We start from the raw sequence: 20,472 nt of genomic DNA, 5'->3' as shown, positions 1-20,472 counted from the left end.
ATTTTCCGCACTATTAGCCGCACCTAAAAACCACAAATTTACTCAAAAGCTGACAGTGCGCCTTTTAACCCGGTGCGCTTTATATATGGATAAATATTAAGATTCATTTTCATAAAGTTTAGGTCTCGCAACTTCGGTAAACAGCCGCCATCTTTTTTCCCGGTAGAACAGGAAGCGCTTCTTCTTCTACGCAAGCAACCGCCAAGGTAAGCACCCGCCCCCATAGAACAGGAAGCGCTTCTTCTTCTACTGTAAGCAACCACCCGCCCGCGTAGAAGAAGAAAAAGCGCGCGGATATCACCGTACGTTTCATTTCCTTTGTGTGTTTACATCTGTAAAGACCACAAAATGGCTCCTACAAAGCGACAAGGATCCGGTTCATGAAAAGACGCAATCTCTCCATCCGCACACGGATTACTATTTCACAGCAACTGATATTCCTGTGAACCGCACTGTGGATACAACGGGAGCACGTACGGTGAATATTCGCACCACAGGGAATGAGAAGTCATCCTTCACTGTGGTTCTAGCTTGCCATGCTAATGAAACTTCCACCCATGGTGATATTCAAAAGGAAGACCTTGCCAAAAGAGACCTTTCCAGCCGGCGTCATCATAAAAGCTAACTCGAAGGGATGGATGAAGAAAAGATGAGCGAGTGGTTAAGGTAAGTTTAAGTTTACGCGAAGAGGCCGGGTGGCTTTTTTCACGCAGCTCTGTCCATGTTGATATACGTATGTTTGTGATTGCACATTAGCGTACATTTTGGGAGTGAACAGAGTTGTTAGAACGCTGGTTTTTAATATATTATTAAAAGTTTGACTGACCTATCTGACTGTTTTTTTGACATTCCTTTAGCGCAGTTAGATGCGGCTTACAACACCGGGCGGCTTATAGGTGGACAAAGTTTTGAAATATGCCGTTCATTGAAGGCGCGGCTTTTAACCCAGGGCGCCTTATGCTGCGGAAAATACGGTAGGTTAATAAACACTTTGAAGTTGTTATTTTGTGAGGTCCCTGGAAAAATGAGGTTAATAGCTGAAGTGGTGAAGAATGCTGCAGGATATTAGGCAGTGGTGTTAGCAGGGAGTCTCACCTTCATATGGTGTATCAGGTGGCCCTGCTATCTCCCCTTTAAGTTCTGTGAAGTTCTCGTCTACCAGATCCACCTTAATCTGGTTTTTGCTCGTCTGGAACGATGGGAGGGGAAGAAAAAAAGCTAAAGAAGCGTGTTAACTTGAGCAGGCGGACAGACTGCAACAGTCTTCATTAGGCTGTCAACAAACCTGCCTATGCAGCATAAAGTGACACCCCCCAGCTACACCAAGTTACCCCCCCCCCACAACTTGTGCAAGACATCAAGGTGGGATGAAACCGTGCCCAGTCGGAAGAAAAACAATAATAAAGTGCGAGTGAATCACCTCCACTGGACGTTCTCCAACTATCTTTCTCGAGCTAACTCAGCTAGCATCGTCACCGTGACTAGCACGTAGCACGCAGTGTGGAACACTTTCACATGTAAATGTGCTTAACTGGGAGATTAGACGTCTGATTAATGATGATTAATACTATCAGCGAGAAAATAGGTGGGAGAATTAGTGAAGCTGGATGCCGGCGCTGACTCGGCTAAAGCTAAAGCTAATGCTAATGCTGCTATTGGTGTTAGCAAGCTGACAGCTGACGTCACCGGCGTTTTAGCCGCGGAGGACAAAGAAAAAGCACAGAATCCTCCAGCAAATATGAACACCAACCTCTTCGCTTTTCAGCACCTCCTTGAATTCCCGTTTTATCCTTTGAACCGCGATGTTCGCCATGATGTTTCCCCCGTGTTGCTGTGCGGTTTGGGGCCTCCTCAGTCCCGGCCTGGCGGACGTTAGCTCGCTGCTGTGCCCCACAGGAGCCGCTTCTAGGGGAACAAAAACCAAAAAAAAGAAGCGCCGCTTCGTTGTTTCACCTGGAGACCGCCGGTGGTTTTCCGCGTGTCCGTGTGGCCTCAAAAGGCGTCTACACGCGTGCTCTCATCGGACGTGGGAGAGTAAGGACGGCTGGAGGCAATGAAAACATTTTTTACTGGCTAACTGCATGAAGTGTGTCTGAGAAGGAGCCATGTGACCTGCACTGGCATCCTCCACCTCTCCTGCCATTGGTTAACTACTGCATGACGTCTTATTATTATTAGTATTATTATCATTATTAGGGCCCGCAATGGCCCATTGCAAAAGGACTCCCGAATGCAATGGGACATAAGGACCTATTGTTATTCGTTCGTTTTATTCTTTCTTATTAGGGCCCGCAATGGCCCATTGCAAAAGGACTCCCACAGGGAGTCCTTATGCAATGGGACATAAGGACCTATTGAAATTGTAACGTTTTATTCTTTATTAGGGCCCGCCATGGCCCATTGCAATGGGACATAAGGACCTATTGTTATTCTAAGGTTTTATTATTATTATTATTATTATTATTATTCCGCCGCCTCTTCGAACACTAATTTGACCCACTTAACATGCTTCAAAACTCACCAAATTTGACCCACACATCAGGACCTGCGAAAATTGTCTTTTAATTAAAAAAAAAACTGCAAAAATCTAAATTGCGCTCTAGCGCCCCCTAGGAAAAAACTGCGAAAATTGTCTTTTAATAAAAAAACCAAACTGCAAAAATCAAAATTGCGCTCTAGCGCCCCCTAGGGGAAAAAAAACTAGACTGCCTGTAACCCCCACTAGGAAGGTCGGAAAGACATGAAACAAAATCCTCTATGTAGGTCTGACTCAGACCTAACTTTCATAATGGTACATTCTCGGGCTAAAATCAACAGGAAGTTGGCAATTCCCCCTTCAAGACAAAAAAGTACTAAAAACAGTCACTTTTGCCTCTTTGAGCTGTAATTTGACCCCCTTAACATGCTTCAAAACTCACCAAACTGAACACACACATCAGGACTGGCAAAAATTGTGATCTAATAAAAAAACCTAACCCCAAATCTCAAAATTGTGCTCTAGCGCAATTTTTTAATAAAACGCACAAAAAACTGCTCCTCGGATGAAAAAACTGACAAAACTGCCTGTAACTCCCACTGGGAAGGTCGAAGAGACATGAAACAAAAACTTCAATGTAGTTCTCACTTAGACCTACATTTCATAAATTGACAACCCCCAGCAAAAATATATACAGGAATTTTGCTATTCCCCCTTCAACACAACATTTTTGTAAAAACCCGTCACCTTTCTTCAAACATTATCTCCTCTGAGCGCGTTTGTTGTTTCGGCTTCAAACTAACACAGGACAGAGATTGAACCCTTCTGATTAAAAGTTGGTGAAAGAGTTGTGATACCTGCTCCGGTTTTGATTTTATGACCCTTCAAAGACCCGCTGCACTGATGCTCCTGCGGTGCTGTTTTTTTAAGATGGCTGCTCAAAAGCAGGAAGCACCAACGTGCCCACACAATGCAGACAAGGTAGGTACACTAGACAAAAGTCTTGGGACACTTCAGACTAAAAGTAGACAAAAGTATTGGGACACTTAGGACTAGCACCTGCCAAATACGCGGGCCTGAACAACGCTGCTTGCAGCTTTAATTATTATTAGTATTATTATCATTATTAGGGCCCGCAATGGCCCATTGCAAAAGGACTCCCGAATGGGACATAAGGACCTATTGTTATTCGTTCGTTTTATTCTTTCTTATTAGGGACCGCAATGTCCCTTTGGGACAGAGGACCCTATTGTATTTGTAAGGTTTTATTATTATTTTTCCGCCGCCTCTTTGAGCTGTAATTTGACCCCCTTAACATGCTTCAAAACTCACCATATTTGACACACACATCAGGACTGGCAAAAATTGCCATCTAATAAAAAAAACCAAAACTCAAAATTGCGCTCTAGCGCCTCCTAGGAAGAAAACAGACAAAACCGCCTACAACTTCCAGTAGAAATGTCGTAGTGACATGAAACAAAACCCTCTATGTAGGTCTCACTTAGACCTACATTTCATACACTAACACCCTTAAACAAAAATCAACAAGAAGTTGCTAATTCTCCCTTCAAAACAAAAGTTTTGTAAAAACAGTCACTTTTGCCTCTTTGAGCTACAATTTGACCCCCTTAACATGCTTCAAAACTCACCAAACTGGACACACACATCAGGACTGGCAAAAATTGCGATCTAATGAAAAAACCCAACCCCAAAACTCAAAATTGCGCTCTAGCGCCCCCTAGGAATAAAACACAGACAAAACTGCTCCTAGGAAGAAAACACAGACAAAACTGCCTGTAACTTCCAGTAGGAATGTCGTAGAGACATGAAACAAAAACCTTTATGTAGGTCTCACTTAGACCTACATTTCATAAATTGACAACCCACAGCAAAAATCAACAAGAAGTTTGCAATTCCCCCTTCAAAACAAAAGTTTTGCAAAAACCGGTCACCTTTTTTTTTTTAATTATCTCCTCTGAACACGTTTGTCGTGTCGGCTTCAAACTAGCACAGGAGAGAGATTGAACCCTTCTGATTAAAAGTTGATGAAAGAGTTTTAATTACTGCTCCGGTTTGGATTTTATGAGCCCTCAAAGTCGGTCCTGTCCATCGCTGCTTGCAGCTTTAATTAGGGCCCGCATGGCCCATTGCAAAAGGCCTTATGCAATGGGACATAAGGACCTATTGTTTTTCTAAGGTTTTATTATTCTTTATTCTTCCGCCGCCACATTAAACTGTAATTTGACCCACTTAACATGCTTCAAAACTCACCATATTTGACCCACACATCAGGACCTGCGAAAATTGCCTTCTTTTGAAAAAACCGAACCACAAAACTCAAAATTGTGCTCTAGCGCCCCCTAGGAAAAAAATAAACTAGACTGCCTGTAACTCCCACTAGGAAGATCGGAGAGACATGAAACAAAAACCTGTATGTAGGTTTGACTTAGGCCTAGTTTTCATAATTGTATATCCTCGGGCAAAAATCAACAGGAAGTTGGCAATTCCCCCTTCAAGACAAAAAAGTACTAAAAACAGTCACTTTTGCCTCTTTGAGCTGTAATTTGACCCTCTTAACATGCTTCAAAACTCACCGAACTGAACGCACACATCAGGACTGGCAAAAATTGTGATCTAATAAAAAAAAACCTAACCCCAAATCTCAAAATTGTGCTCTAGCGCAATTTTTTAATAAAACGCACAAAAAACTGCTCCTCGGATGAAAAAACTGACAAAACTGCCTGTAACTCCCACTGGGAAGGCATGAAACAAAAACCTCTATGTAGGTCTCACTTAGACCTACATTTCATAAATTGACAACCTCCAGCAAAAATCAACAGGAAGTTTGCTATTCCCCCTTCAAAACAATTTTTTTGTAAAAACCGGTCACCTTCCTTCAAAAACTATCTTCTCTGAGCGCGTATGTCGTTTCGGCTTCAAACTAACACAGGAGAGAGATTAAACCCTTGTGTATAAAATAACAGAACAGCGTTTTAATACCTGCTCCGGTTTTGATTTTATGACCCTTCAAAGACCCGCTGCGCTGATGCTGCTGCGCTGCTGTTTTTTTAAGATGGCTGCTTAAAAGCAGGAAGCACCAGCGTGCCCACACAATGCAGACAAGGTAGGTACACTAGACAAAAGTATTGGGACACTTATGCCGAAAACTGGACAAAAGTATTGGGACACTTTGGCCGAAAACTGGACAAAAGTATTGGGACACTTAGGCCGAAAACTGGACAAAAGTATTGGGACACTTGGGACTACCACCGGACAAAAGTATTGGGACACTTAGGACTACAACTGGACAAAAGTATTGGGACACTTGGGACTAAAACTGGACAAAAGTATTGGGACACTTAGGACTAGCACCTGCCAAATACGCGGGCCCGGCCAACGCTGCTTGCAGCTTTAATTATCATTATTATTATTATTACACCACACAAGGGTTAACCCTGGTGTTCGGGTCTGCGGGACCAGTTTTCATTTTTTATTCAAAGAAAAATGATACAAGTAATTAATTTTTCAAACTGAGACTCACTGACTTTTGCTCATTTTCTGTGAAGAACATATATCAGAATACATATTTAATGACCACACACCATACACCCCCCCTACACATTTATATTACATATAAGATGTCCAAGTCCACTGGACCCGAGCTAATAGAAGTGTGGAAATTGATGTTCTGTGTACCACACACGCACACGCACGCGCGCGCACACACACACACACACACACACACACACACACACACACACACACACACACACACACACACACACACACACACACACACACACACACACACACACACACACACACAGACACAGCAGGCCTAGACAGGAGGAGGACAGAGTGTAGTGGATCTAACATAATAGTGTGAGAGTCCAGTCCATAGTGGATCGAACATAATAGTGAGAGTCCAGTCCATAGTGGATCTAACATAATAGTGTGAGTCCAGTCCATAGTGGATCTAACATAATAGTGTGAGTCCAGTCCATAGTGGATCTAACATAATAGTGAGAGTCCAGTCCATAGTGGATCTAACATAATAGTGTGAGAGTCCAGTCCATAGTGGATCTAACATAATAGTGTGAGTCCAGTCCATAGTGGATCTAACATAATAGTGAGAGTCCAGTCCATAGTGGATCTAACATAATAGTGTGAGTCCAGTCCATAGTGGATCTAACATAATAGTGAGAGTCCAGTCCATAGTGGATCTAACATAATAGTGAGAGTCCAGTCCATAGTGGATCTAATAGTGTGAGTCCAGTCCATAGTGGATCTAGCATAATAGTGTGAGAGTCCAGTCCATAGTGGATCTAACATAAGTGTGATAGTCCAGTCCATAGTGGATCTAACATAATAGTGTGAGAGTCTAGTTCATAGTGGATCTAACATAATAGTGTGAGATTCCAGTCCATAGTGGATCTAACATAATAGTGTGAGAGTCCAGTCCATAGTGGATCAAACATAATAGTGTGAGAGTCCAGTCCATAGTGGATCAAACATAATAGTGTGAGAGTCCAGTTCATAGTGGATCAAACATAATAGTGAGAGTCCAGTCCATAGTGGATCTAACATAATAGTGTGAGAGTCCAGTCCATAGTGGATCTAACATAATAGTGAGAGTCCAGTCCATAGTGGATCTAACATAATAGTGTGAGAGTCCAGTCCATAGTGCATCTAATAGTGAGAGTCCAGTCCATAGTGGATCTAACATAATAGTGTGAGAGTCCAGTCCATAGTGGATCTAACATAATAGTGAGAGTCCAGTCCATAGTGGATCTAACATAATAGTGAGAGTCCAGTCCATAGTGGATCTAATAGTGAGAGTCCAGTCCATAGTGGATCTAACATAATAGTGAGAGTCCAGTCCATAGTGGATCTAACATAATAGTGTGAGAGTCCAGTCCATAGTGGATCTAACATAATAGTGAGAGTCCAGTCCATAGTGGATCTAACATAATAGTGAGAGTCCAGTCCATAGTGGATCTAACATAATAGTGTGAGTCCAGTCCATAGTGGATCTAACATAATAGTGAGAGTCCAGTCCATAGTGGATCTAACATAATAGTGTGAGTCCAGTCCATAGTGGATCTAACATAATAGTGAGAGTCCAGTCCATAGTGGATCTAACATAATAGTGTGAGTCCAGTCCATAGTGGATCTAACATAATAGTGAGAGTCCAGTCCATAGTGGATCTAACATAATAGTGTGAGTCCAGTCCATAGTGGATCTAACATAATAGTGAGAGTCCAGTCCATAGTGGATCTAACATAATAGTGTGAGTCCAGTCCATAGTGGATCTAACATAATAGTGAGAGTCCAGTCCATAGTGGATCTAACATAATAGTGAGAGTCCAGTCCATAGTGGATCTAACATAATAGTGTGAGTCCAGTCCATAGTGGATCTAACATAATAGTGTGAGAGTCCAGTCCATAGTGGATCTAACATAATAGTGAGAGTCCAGTCCATAGTGGATCTAATAGTGTGAGTCCAGTCCATAGTGGATCTAGCATAATAGTGTGAGAGTCCAGTCCATAGTGGATCTAACATAATAGTGTGAGAGTCCAGTCCATAGTGGATCTAACATAATAGTGTGAGATTCCAGTCCATGGTGGATCTAACATAATAGTGTGAGAGTCTAGTCCATAGTGCATCTAACATAATAGTGTGAGAGTCTAGTTCATAGTGGGTCTAACATAATAGTGTGAGAGTCTAGTTCATAGTGGATCTAACATAATAGTGTGAGATTCCAGTCCATAGTGGATCTAACATAATAGTGTGAGAGTCTAGTTCATAGTGCATCTAACATAATAGTGAGAGTCTAGTTCATAGTGGGTCTAACATAATAGTGTGAGAGTCTAGTTCATAGTGGATCTAACATAATAGTGAGAGTCCAGTCCATAGTGGATCTAACATAATAGTGTGAGAGTCCAGTCCATAGTGGAACTAACATAATAGTGTGAGAGTCCAGTCCATAGTGGATCTAACATAATAGTGAGAGTCCAGTCCATAGTGGATCTAACATAATAGTGAGAGTCCAGTCCATAGTGGATCTAATAGTGTGAGTCCAGTCCATAGTGGATCTAGCATAATAGTGTGAGAGTCCAGTCCATAGTGGATCTAACATAAGTGTGATAGTCCAGTCCATAGTGGATCTAACATAATAGTGTGAGAGTCCAGTTCATAGTGGATCTAACATAATAGTGTGAGATTCCAGTCCATAGTGGATCTAACATAATAGTGTGAGAGTCCAGTCCATAGTGGATCAAACATAATAGTGTGAGAGTCCAGTCCATAGTGGATCAAACATAATAGTGTGAGAGTCCAGTTCATAGTGGATCAAACATAATAGTGAGAGTCCAGTCCATAGTGGATCTAACATAATAGTGTGAGAGTCCAGTCCATAGTGGATCTAACATAATAGTGAGAGTCCAGTCCATAGTGGATCTAACATAATAGTGTGAGAGTCCAGTCCATAGTGGATCTAATAGTGAGAGTCCAGTCCATAGTGGATCTAACATAATAGTGTGAGAGTCCAGTCCATAGTGGATCTAACATAATAGTGAGAGTCCAGTCCATAGTGGATCTAACATAATAGTGAGAGTCCAGTCCATAGTGGATCTAATAGTGAGAGTCCAGTCCATAGTGGATCTAACATAATAGTGAGAGTCCAGTCCATAGTGGATCTAACATAATAGTGAGAGTCCAGTCCATAGTGGATCTAACATAATAGTGTGAGAGTCCAGTTCATAGTGGATCTAACATAATAGTGAGAGTCCAGTCCATAGTGGATCTAACATAATAGTGAGAGTCCAGTCCATAGTAGATCTAACATAATAGTGAGAGTCCAGTCCATAGTGGATCTAACATAATAGTGAGAGTCCAGTCCATAGTGGATCTAACATAATAGTGAGAGTCCAGTCCATAGTGGATCTAACATAATAGTGTGAGAGTCCAGTCCATAGTGGATCTAACATAATAGTGAGAGTCCAGTCCATAGTGGATCTAACATAATAGTGAGAGTCCAGTCCATAGTGGATCTAACATAATAGTGAGAGTCCAGTCCATAGTGGATCCAACATAATAGTGAGAGTCCCGTCCATAGTAGATCTAACATAATAGTGTGAGAGTCCAGTCCATAGTGGATCTAACATGATAGTGAGAGTCCAGTCCATAGTGGATCTAACATAATAGTGAGAGTCCAGTCCATAGTGGATCTAACATAATAGTGAGAGTCCAGTCCATAGTGGATCCAACATAATAGTGAGAGTCCCGTCCATAGTGGATCCAACATAATAGTGAGAGTCCCGTCCATAGTAGATCTAACATAATAGTGTGAGAGTCCAGTCCATAGTGGATCTAACATAATAGTGAGAGTCCAGTCCATAGTGGATCTAACATAATAGTGAGAGTCCAGTCCATAGTGGATCTAACATAATAGTGAGAGTCCAGTCCATAGTGGATCCAACATAATAGTGAGAGTCCCGTCCATAGTAGATCTAACATAATAGTGTGAGAGTCCAGTCCATAGTGGATCTAACATAATAGTGAGAGTCCAGTCCATAGTGGATCTAACATAATAGTGAGAGTCCAGTCCATAGTGGATCCAACATAATAGTGAGAGTCCCGTCCATAGTAGATCTAACATAATAGTGTGAGAGTCCAGTCCATAGTGGATCTAACATAATAGTGAGAGTCCAGTCCATAGTGGATCTAATAGTGAGAGTCCAGTCCATAGTGGATCTAACATAATAGTGAGAGTCCAGTCCATAGTGGATCTAATAGTGAGAGTCCAGTCCATAGTGGATCTAACATAATAGTGAGAGTCCAGTCCATAGTGGATCTAACATAATAGTGAGAGTCCAGTCCATAGTGGATCCAACATAATAGTGAGAGTCCCATCCATAGTAGATCTAACATAATAGTGTGAGAGTCCAGTCCATAGTGGATCTAACATAATAGTGTGAGAGTCCAGTCCATAGTGGATCTAACATAATAGTGAGAGTCCAGTCCATAGTGGATCTAACATAATAGTGAGAGTCCAGTCCATAGTGGATCTAACATAATAGTGAGAGTCCAGTCCATAGTGGATCCAACATAATAGTGAGAGTCCCGTCCATAGTAGATCTAACATAATAGTGTGAGAGTCCAGTCCATAGTGGATCTAACATAATAGTGTGAGAGTCCAGTCCATAGTGGAACTAACATAATAGTGTGAGAGTCCAGTCCATAGTGGATCTAACATAATAGTGAGAGTCCAGTCCATAGTGGATCTAACATAATAGTGAGAGTCCAGTCCATAGTGGATCTAATAGTGTGAGTCCAGTCCATAGTGGATCTAGCATAATAGTGTGAGAGTCCAGTCCATAGTGGATCTAACATAAGTGTGATAGTCCAGTCCATAGTGGATCTAACATAATAGTGTGAGAGTCCAGTTCATAGTGGATCTAACATAATAGTGTGAGATTCCAGTCCATAGTGGATCTAACATAATAGTGTGAGAGTCCAGTCCATAGTGGATCAAACATAATAGTGTGAGAGTCCAGTCCATAGTGGATCAAACATAATAGTGTGAGAGTCCAGTTCATAGTGGATCAAACATAATAGTGAGAGTCCAGTCCATAGTGGATCTAACATAATAGTGTGAGAGTCCAGTCCATAGTGGATCTAACATAATAGTGAGAGTCCAGTCCATAGTGGATCTAACATAATAGTGTGAGAGTCCAGTCCATAGTGGATCTAATAGTGAGAGTCCAGTCCATAGTGGATCTAACATAATAGTGTGAGAGTCCAGTCCATAGTGGATCTAACATAATAGTGAGAGTCCAGTCCATAGTGGATCTAACATAATAGTGAGAGTCCAGTCCATAGTGGATCTAATAGTGAGAGTCCAGTCCATAGTGGATCTAACATAATAGTGAGAGTCCAGTCCATAGTGGATCTAACATAATAGTGAGAGTCCAGTCCATAGTGGATCTAACATAATAGTGTGAGAGTCCAGTTCATAGTGGATCTAACATAATAGTGAGAGTCCAGTCCATAGTGGATCTAACATAATAGTGAGAGTCCAGTCCATAGTAGATCTAACATAATAGTGAGAGTCCAGTCCATAGTGGATCTAACATAATAGTGAGAGTCCAGTCCATAGTGGATCTAACATAATAGTGAGAGTCCAGTCCATAGTGGATCTAACATAATAGTGTGAGAGTCCAGTCCATAGTGGATCTAACATAATAGTGAGAGTCCAGTCCATAGTGGATCTAACATAATAGTGAGAGTCCAGTCCATAGTGGATCTAACATAATAGTGAGAGTCCAGTCCATAGTGGATCCAACATAATAGTGAGAGTCCCGTCCATAGTAGATCTAACATAATAGTGTGAGAGTCCAGTCCATAGTGGATCTAACATGATAGTGAGAGTCCAGTCCATAGTGGATCTAACATAATAGTGAGAGTCCAGTCCATAGTGGATCTAACATAATAGTGAGAGTCCAGTCCATAGTGGATCCAACATAATAGTGAGAGTCCCGTCCATAGTGGATCCAACATAATAGTGAGAGTCCCGTCCATAGTAGATCTAACATAATAGTGTGAGAGTCCAGTCCATAGTGGATCTAACATAATAGTGAGAGTCCAGTCCATAGTGGATCTAACATAATAGTGAGAGTCCAGTCCATAGTGGATCTAACATAATAGTGAGAGTCCAGTCCATAGTGGATCCAACATAATAGTGAGAGTCCCGTCCATAGTAGATCTAACATAATAGTGTGAGAGTCCAGTCCATAGTGGATCTAACATAATAGTGAGAGTCCAGTCCATAGTGGATCTAACATAATAGTGAGAGTCCAGTCCATAGTGGATCCAACATAATAGTGAGAGTCCCGTCCATAGTAGATCTAACATAATAGTGTGAGAGTCCAGTCCATAGTGGATCTAACATAATAGTGAGAGTCCAGTCCATAGTGGATCTAACATAATAGTGTGAGAGTCCAGTCCATAGTGGATCTAACATAATAGTGAGAGTCCAGTCCATAGTGGATCTAATAGTGAGAGTCCAGTCCATAGTGGATCTAACATAATAGTGAGAGTCCAGTCCATAGTGGATCTAATAGTGAGAGTCCAGTCCATAGTGGATCTAACATAATAGTGAGAGTCCAGTCCATAGTGGATCTAACATAATAGTGAGAGTCCAGTCCATAGTGGATCCAACATAATAGTGAGAGTCCCATCCATAGTAGATCTAACATAATAGTGTGAGAGTCCAGTCCATAGTGGATCTAACATAATAGTGTGAGAGTCCAGTCCATAGTGGATCTAACATAATAGTGAGAGTCCAGTCCATAGTGGATCTAACATAATAGTGAGAGTCCAGTCCATAGTGGATCTAACATAATAGTGAGAGTCCAGTCCATAGTGGATCCAACATAATAGTGAGAGTCCCGTCCATAGTAGATCTAACATAATAGTGTGAGAGTCCAGTCCATAGTGGATCTAACATAATAGTGTGAGAGTCCAGTCCATAGTGGATCTAACATAATAGTTTAGTTGGCCATACTCTCTTCATACACGACTCTAACAGTTTAAGAATCACTGCTATACAGTATATTGGAATAAAAGAGTGTTAAAGTGTGAATGTTGTCTGTCTATCTGTGTTGGCCCTGCAATGAGGTGGTGACTTGTCCAGGGTGCACCTCACCTTCCGGCCGAATGCAGCTGGGATAGGCTCCAAAACCCCCTGCAACCCCGAAAGGGACGAGCGGTAGAAAATGGATGGAGTGTTAAAGTGACTAAAAGGGGTTATTTCATGCCTCGATGGCTCTCATAATGTTACAAAATGTATTTAGAACAGTTTTTTAAGCTCTAGCAATGAAAATATTACATCTACAATGAATGTTTGCTACTTTGCGGAAATTCCAAGATCATGGTCATGTCTGAAATCAATGAACATTGATAAACCAGGGATTTCTGTATAGTAATCCAATAAATTCATTCTTTTATTACCATGGGGATAGATCTCCAAATATAAGTACAATATGTACAGTGTATATGACTATAAAAATGGGAGCCATTACCTCCCTGCAAAAATGATTCCCGGGCTCGGCCACCGCTGCTGCTCACTGCTCCCCCTCACCTCCCAGTGGATGATCAAGGGTGGTGGGTCAAATGCAGAGAATAATTTCGCCACACCTCGTGTGCGTGTGTGACAATCATTGCTACTTTAACTTTAACTTAAACTTTAATAGTTGGACAAAAGTATTACTTTTTATGGATTTTTTTTTTTTACTTCTTTAAATGTATTTAATTAATAGATTATTCATTTATAAATGCTAATAAATGTGCAATGATTATTCGAGAATGTGTGTAATTATTATAAATATTATAAATTCAAGTTAATTCAATTTCGCCCAGTAAACAATGGATGAGTGCTCAGTAGAATAATAAAGACATGTATTTTTTTGTATTTATATCTCATTTTTCAACATACAGGACTGCCTCAGAAAATTAGAATATTGTGATAAAGTTCTTTATTTTCTGTAATGCAATTAAAAAACAAAAATGTCATACATTCTGGATTCATTACACATCAACTGAAATATTGCAAGCCTTTTATTATTACAATATTGCTGATTATGGCATACAGCTTAAGAAAACTCAAAAATCCCATCTCAAAAATTAGAATATTTCCTCAGACCAAGTAAAAAAAAAAGATTTATAACAGCGAAACAAAATCAAACATTTGAAAATGTCAATTAATGTACTCAGTACTTGGTTGGGAATCCTTTTGCACGGATTACTGCATGGAGGCAATCAGCCTGTGGCATTGCTGAGGTGTTATGGATGCCCAGGATGCTTCAATAGCGGCCTTTAGCTCATTTGCATTATTGGGTCTGGTGTCTTTCAGCTTCTTCTTCACAATACCCCACAAATTCTCTATGGGGTTCAGGTCAGGGGAGTTGGCAGGCCAATGGAGGACAGTAATGCCATGGTCAGTACACCAGTTACTGGTGGTTTTGGCACTGTGGGCAGGGCCCAGATCATGCTGGAAAATGAAATCATCATCTCCATAGAGCTTTTCAACAGATGGAAGCATGTACTGCTCTAAAATCTCTTGGTACACAGCTGCATTGACTCTGGACTTGATGAAACACAGTGGACCAACACCAGCAGCTAACATGGCTCCCCAAACCATTGCTGACTGTGGGAACGTCACACTGGATTTCAAGCAACTTGGATTTTGCTCCTCTCCAGCTTTCCTCCAGACTCTAGCGCCCTGACTTCCAAATGAAATACAAAACTTGCTTTTGTCAGAAAACAGGACTCTGGACCACTCTGCAACTGTCCAGTGCTTCTTTTCCATAGCCCAAGTCAGACGCTTCTAGAGATTTTAGAGCAGTACATGCTTCCATCTGTTGAAAAGCTCTATGGAGATGATGATTTCCTTTTCCAGCATGATCTGGCACCTGCCCACAGTGCCAAAACCACCAGTAACTGGTGTACTGACCAAGGCATTACTCTCCTTGATTGGCCTGCCAACTCCCCTGACCTGAACCCCATAGAGAATTTGTGGGGTATTGTGAAGATAAGCTGAAAGACACCAGACCCAATAATGCAAATGAGCTAAAGGCAGCTATTGAAGCATCCTGGGCATCCATAACACCTCAGCAATGCCACAGGCTGATTGCCTCCATGCAGTAATCCGTGCAAAAGGATTCCCAACCAAGTACTGAGTACATTAATTGACATTTTCAAATGTTTGATTTTGTTTTGCTGTTATAAATCTTTTTTTTTTTACTAGGTCTAGGGAAATATTCACATTTTTTGATAGGATTTTTGAGTTTTCTTCAGCTGTATGCCATAATCAGCAATATTGAAATAATAAAAGGCTTGCAATATTTCAGTTGATGTGTAATGAATCCAGAATGTATGACATTTATGTTTTTTTTAATTGCATTACTGAAAATAAAGAACTATCACAATATTCTAATTTTCTGAGACAGTCCTGTATATCCAAGCAAAGTTGATATATTCTAAAATAAAATAAAAAAACACAGAACGTTGCAACTGCTACTAAAAAAACTAGAGCTGTGTGTATCATTGGTGCCAGGGGGGCAACATTGTCACATACAGTTTTAAAGTTGGCAGTAAACATGGTGCCCGGTAGTCACGTGAGGGGCTTTTGACCAATCAGAGAGAATATGGCCAGAGGATCTCCTAAATCACGGGTGTCAAACGTAAGGCCCGAAAACAGGTTTAATTTGGCCCGCAAGATCAATTTGCTAAATATAAAAATGAGCTGCATTTTTTGAATCAAAGAAACTGCTGCTGTTCTAAATGTGTCCACTGGATGTCGCCATAGCAACTGAGCCCGTTTCGACACATTGCAAAACTGTATTGATACTGTGTCGATACTGTGTCACTAAATACTGACATCTGCTGGACATTAAAAATCCCTACAGGCAACCTATGGACCGACTCAACTGACACTGATTTGATGCCCTAGTACAGGGGTCACCAACCTTTTTGGAACCAAAAACTACTTCTTGGGTACTGATTAATGCGAAGGGCTACCAGTTTGATACACACTTAAATAAATAAATATATTGTCATTTGTAAGTTACACGTAAGTGTGATTTTAACAAGAATAGCTAAATAAATACATTTATATATATAAAAAAATGGGTATTTCTGTCTGTCATTCCGTCGTACATTTTTTTTTCCTTTTACGGAAGGTTTTTTGTAGAGAATAAATGATGAAAAAAAACACTTAATTGAACGGTTTAAAAGAGGAGAAAACACGAAAAAAATGAAAATAACATTTTGAAACATAGTTTATCTTCAATTTCGACTCTTTAAAATTCAAAATTCAACCGACAAAAAGAAGACAAAAACTAGCTAATTTGAATCTTTTTGAAAAAAATAATTTATGGAACATCATTAGTAATGTTTCCTGATTAAGATACATTTTAGAATTTTGATGACATGTTTTAAATTGGTTAAAATCCAATCTGCACTTTGTTAGAATATTTAACAAATTGGACCAAGCTATATTTCTAACAAAGACAAATCAGTATTTCTTCTAGATTTTCCAGAACAACAATTTTAAAAGAAATTCAAAATACTTTGAAATAAGATTTAAATTTGATTCTACAGATTTTCTAGATTTGCCAGAATATTTTTTTTTGAATTTTAATCATAGTAAGTTTGAAGAAATATTTCACAAATATTCTTCGTCGGAAAAACCAGAAGCTAAAATATGTATTATTCTTTACAATAATAAAAATAAAAATTACTTGAACATTGATTTAAATTGTCAGGAAAGAAGAGGAAGAAATTTAAAAGGTAAAAAGGTATATTTGTTTAAAAATCCTAAAATCATTTTTAAGGTTGTATTTTTTCTCTAAAATTGTATTTCTAAAAGTAATAAGAAGCAAAGTAAAAAATAAATGAATTTATTTCAACAAGTGAAGACCCATCCATCCATCCATTTTCTACCGCTTATTCCAAGTGAAGACCAAGTCTTTAAAATATTTTCTTGGATTTTCAAATTCTATTTGAGTTTTGTCTCTTTTAAAATTAAAAATGTCGAGCAAAGCGAGACCAGCTTGCTAGTAAATAAATACAATTTAAAAAATAGAGGCAGCTCACTGGTAAGTGCTGCTCTTTGAGCTATTTTTAGAACAGGCGAGCGGGCGACTGATCTGGTCCTTACGGGCTACCTGGTGACCGCGGGCACCGCATTGGTGACCCCTGCCCTAGTATATACAATAATATAAACCAAGTCAATGTATTTCATTTAGGATTATTTCATATCTTCATTTAAATAAAAATATATTTTTATCTTTTTTAGATACAGTCAACAAATAATGTGAACATGTATCATAACATGGAAATCTAAGAGAACGTGTTGTGGATGATTGTGGACTGGGAATTTTTTTAATTTTATTTTTTACACATTTTTATAAAAAAAAAGAAAAAAAAAAAAAAAGTTTTCTGACGTATTACATTTTAGACGATTTCTCTTCTTAGTTATTATTTCTCCGGCTGTAGAAAAGAGCCGCTCACAGGGCACAGAGGAGGCGTCAGTGCGACACAGTTGGCGTATCGGTCACGTGACCAAAACAGCTCATGATCGGTCACGTGACTTTCTAAAAGCGGTACGCGCACCGACACAGGGTTTTGCTCTATGAGCTCGACGCATGCGCCGATGCATCGGTGTTGCCGGACCCATCACTAATGCGCACCCTGAACTCCATTGTAAAAATGTGTGTTTCTACATTTGTTGTGTTTGTTCTTTTGTATTTTATGCTTAAATCCACCATGTTCACATTGGTCAAGTTTGTAGTTATGCTACCTTGATTTCGGCTGCGGTGTCATTTTAATTATATTATAATTGAAATATTCGAATGATGATAAATGAATGTGTTGTGGCAGTTTCAGATTTCACCAATGCGGCGGTTTGAGGAGACACTCGATTTTTTCCTAACATTGTTAATGGTTAACTGCCAGAATCCTAAACAGGAGGTGCTTAAAGTTTAATGCAAGGGTGTCAAACGTACGGCCCGGGGGCCATATCAGGCTCGCAAACAGGTTTAATACGACCCGCAAGATGAGATTGCCAAATATAAAAATGAGCTGAAATTTTTTCATGAAAGAAACTGCTGTTTTAAATGTGTCCACTGGATGTCGCAACAGCAATTCATGTGTAACCCACGTCACATATGACGCTGTTTAAAGATTATGTGTCAGCTGACTTTAAACGCCCTCTGGACTGGCTGCCGCTACGCCGCAATAAAGAAGAAATCAGCGCAGGTGCAAGAAATTAGCTGCTCCGTTTTGACTGGCGGCAGATGGCGGCAGACTGATGCATTAGGGACACACAATACATTTTCATTGTATATTATCTACTACACGGATAAAATAAAATTGTAAGATGCAAAGACTTAAGGCAACATGACCATCATATTTGGAGTAGAGTTCCGTGCAGCGCTTGCAATTGACAGCACAATGCGCACCCTGAACTCCATTGTAAAAATGTGTGTTTCTACATTTGTTGTGTTTGTTCTTTTTTATTTCATGCTTAAATCCACCCTGTTCACATTGGTCAAGTTTGTAGTTATGTTACCTTGATTTCGGCTGTGGTGTCATTTTGACAATGGTTTTGATTATAATTGAAATATTTGAATGATGATAAATGAATGTGTTGTGGCAGTTGCGGATTTCACCAATGTGGCGGTTTGAGGAGACCCTCGATTGTTTTTCCTAACATTGTTAATGGTTAACTGCCAACATGAGAATCCTAAACAGGAGGTGCTTATAGTTTAATGCAAGGGTGTCAAACGTACGGCCCGGGGGCCATATCAGGCTCGCAAACAGGTTTAATACGACCCGCAAGATGAGATTGCCAAATATAAAAATGAGCTGAAATTTTTTCATGAAAGAAACTGCTGTTTTAAATGTGTCCACTGGATGTCGCAACAGCAATTCATGTGTAACCCACGTCACATATGACGCTGTTTAAAGATTATGTGTCAGCTGACTTTAAACGCCCCCTGGACTGGCTGCCGCTACTCCGCGGAAAAGAAATCAGCGCAGGTGCAAGAAATTAGCTGCTCCGTTTTGACTGGCGGCAGATGACGGCAGACTGATGCAGTAGCGACACACAATACATTTTCATTGTAAATTATCTACTAAACGGATAAAATAAAATGGCAAGATGCAAAGACTTAAGGCAACATGGCCATCATCTTTGGAGTAGAGTTCCGTGCAGCGCTTGCAATTGTTTGACAGCACAATGCGCACCCTGAACTCCATTGTAAAAATGTGTGTTTCTACATTTGTGTTTGTTCCATTTTATTTTATGCTTAAGTTTGTAGCTATGTTACTTTGATTTTGGCTCTGGTGTCAGTTTGATAATTGTTTTGCTTATATTATATTTGCAATATTTGAATGATGATAAATGAATGTGTTGCGGCAGTTGCGGATGTCACCAATGCGGCGGTTTGAGGAAAGAGTCGCTTGCAAACACGCCTTTAATGGTGAACTGCCAACATGAGAATGCTAAAGAGAAAGTGCTTGAAGTTTTAATGGCTTTGTAAATACACTTAGACAAAGCCTAAGTTCATTGTGTACTTTATGGTGTTTTTGAAACTGTGCCATTTTTTCCTCCGAATTTTCAACTAGATCTGACAGCTCATTTTATTACCTATTCTGTGTTATGCATTTTATTTTGCACGGTTGCACCAAGAAAAAAATCCTAGTTTGTGAACCTGTTCTCAAACAATGGCAATAACAATTACGGTATTCTGATTCTGATTCTAACTTGAAGTGTTTTGCCAAAAGGATTATTAGTAATACGTACATTTTCACGTATATTTACCTACAAGCCTTTGTTCGGGAGGGAGAAAAGCTGAAGATGAGACCTTCAAATCCTGATCTAAGCCCATTGAATGCAGCCAGGGACTGGCTCGGTGGCCTAGTGGTTAGAGTGTCCGCCCTGAGATGGGTAGGTTGTGAGTTCAAACCCCGGCCGAGTCATACCAAAGACTATAAAAATGGGAGCCATTACCTCCCTGCTTGGCACTCAGCATCAAGGGTTGGAATTGGGGGTTAAATCACCAAAATTGATTCCCGGGCGCGGCCACCGCTGCTGCCCACTGCTCCCCTCACCTCCCAAGGGGTGATCAAGGGTGATGGGTCAAATGCAGAGAATAATTTCGCCACACCTAGTGTGTGAGTGACTATCATTCCTACTTTAACTTTAGATGTGAGTCGACTTAGATCAGAGGCTCATTTTCCCCCCGGCGATCGCAACGACCACGCTGCGTCCAGACCTCGTCCTATGGTCTGAAACCTGCCATATTGTCTATATCATTGAACTGACAGTTCCGTGGGAGGATGCCATCGAAGAAGCGTATGAACGCAAGAAGCTGCGGTACTCCAACCTTGCAGCTGAGGCCGAGGACCGAGGCTGGAGGGTAAGGG

At 40.4% G+C, this 20,472-nt stretch overlaps 1 protein-coding gene across 1 annotated transcript in view; it reads right to left on the bottom strand.

The window, feature by feature from the left end:
• The window catches only part of ube2ka (ubiquitin-conjugating enzyme E2Ka (UBC1 homolog, yeast)), a 32,775-nt gene extending 30,640 nt beyond the window's left edge, over positions 1 to 2,135 (bottom strand). Inside the window, exons 1-2 of the mRNA XM_061930186.2 lie at positions 1,751 to 2,135; positions 1,096 to 1,189 (exon numbers count right to left, since the gene is read on the bottom strand). Of these exons, the coding sequence (XP_061786170.1) occupies positions 1,096 to 1,189; positions 1,751 to 1,813 (157 nt within the window). The 5' untranslated portion in view covers positions 1,814 to 2,135. The remainder of the gene's footprint in view (positions 1 to 1,095; positions 1,190 to 1,750) is intronic.
• Positions 2,136 to 20,472: the final 18,337 nt, after the last annotated feature.

This window comes from Nerophis lumbriciformis, linkage group LG36 (genome assembly GCF_033978685.3).
Source record: "Nerophis lumbriciformis linkage group LG36, RoL_Nlum_v2.1, whole genome shotgun sequence".
In the NCBI taxonomy this organism is placed as follows: domain Eukaryota; kingdom Metazoa; phylum Chordata; class Actinopteri; order Syngnathiformes; family Syngnathidae; genus Nerophis; species Nerophis lumbriciformis.
The sequence above is the reverse complement of the archived record's forward strand: the minus strand, read 5'-3'. Positions and strand labels throughout refer to the sequence as shown.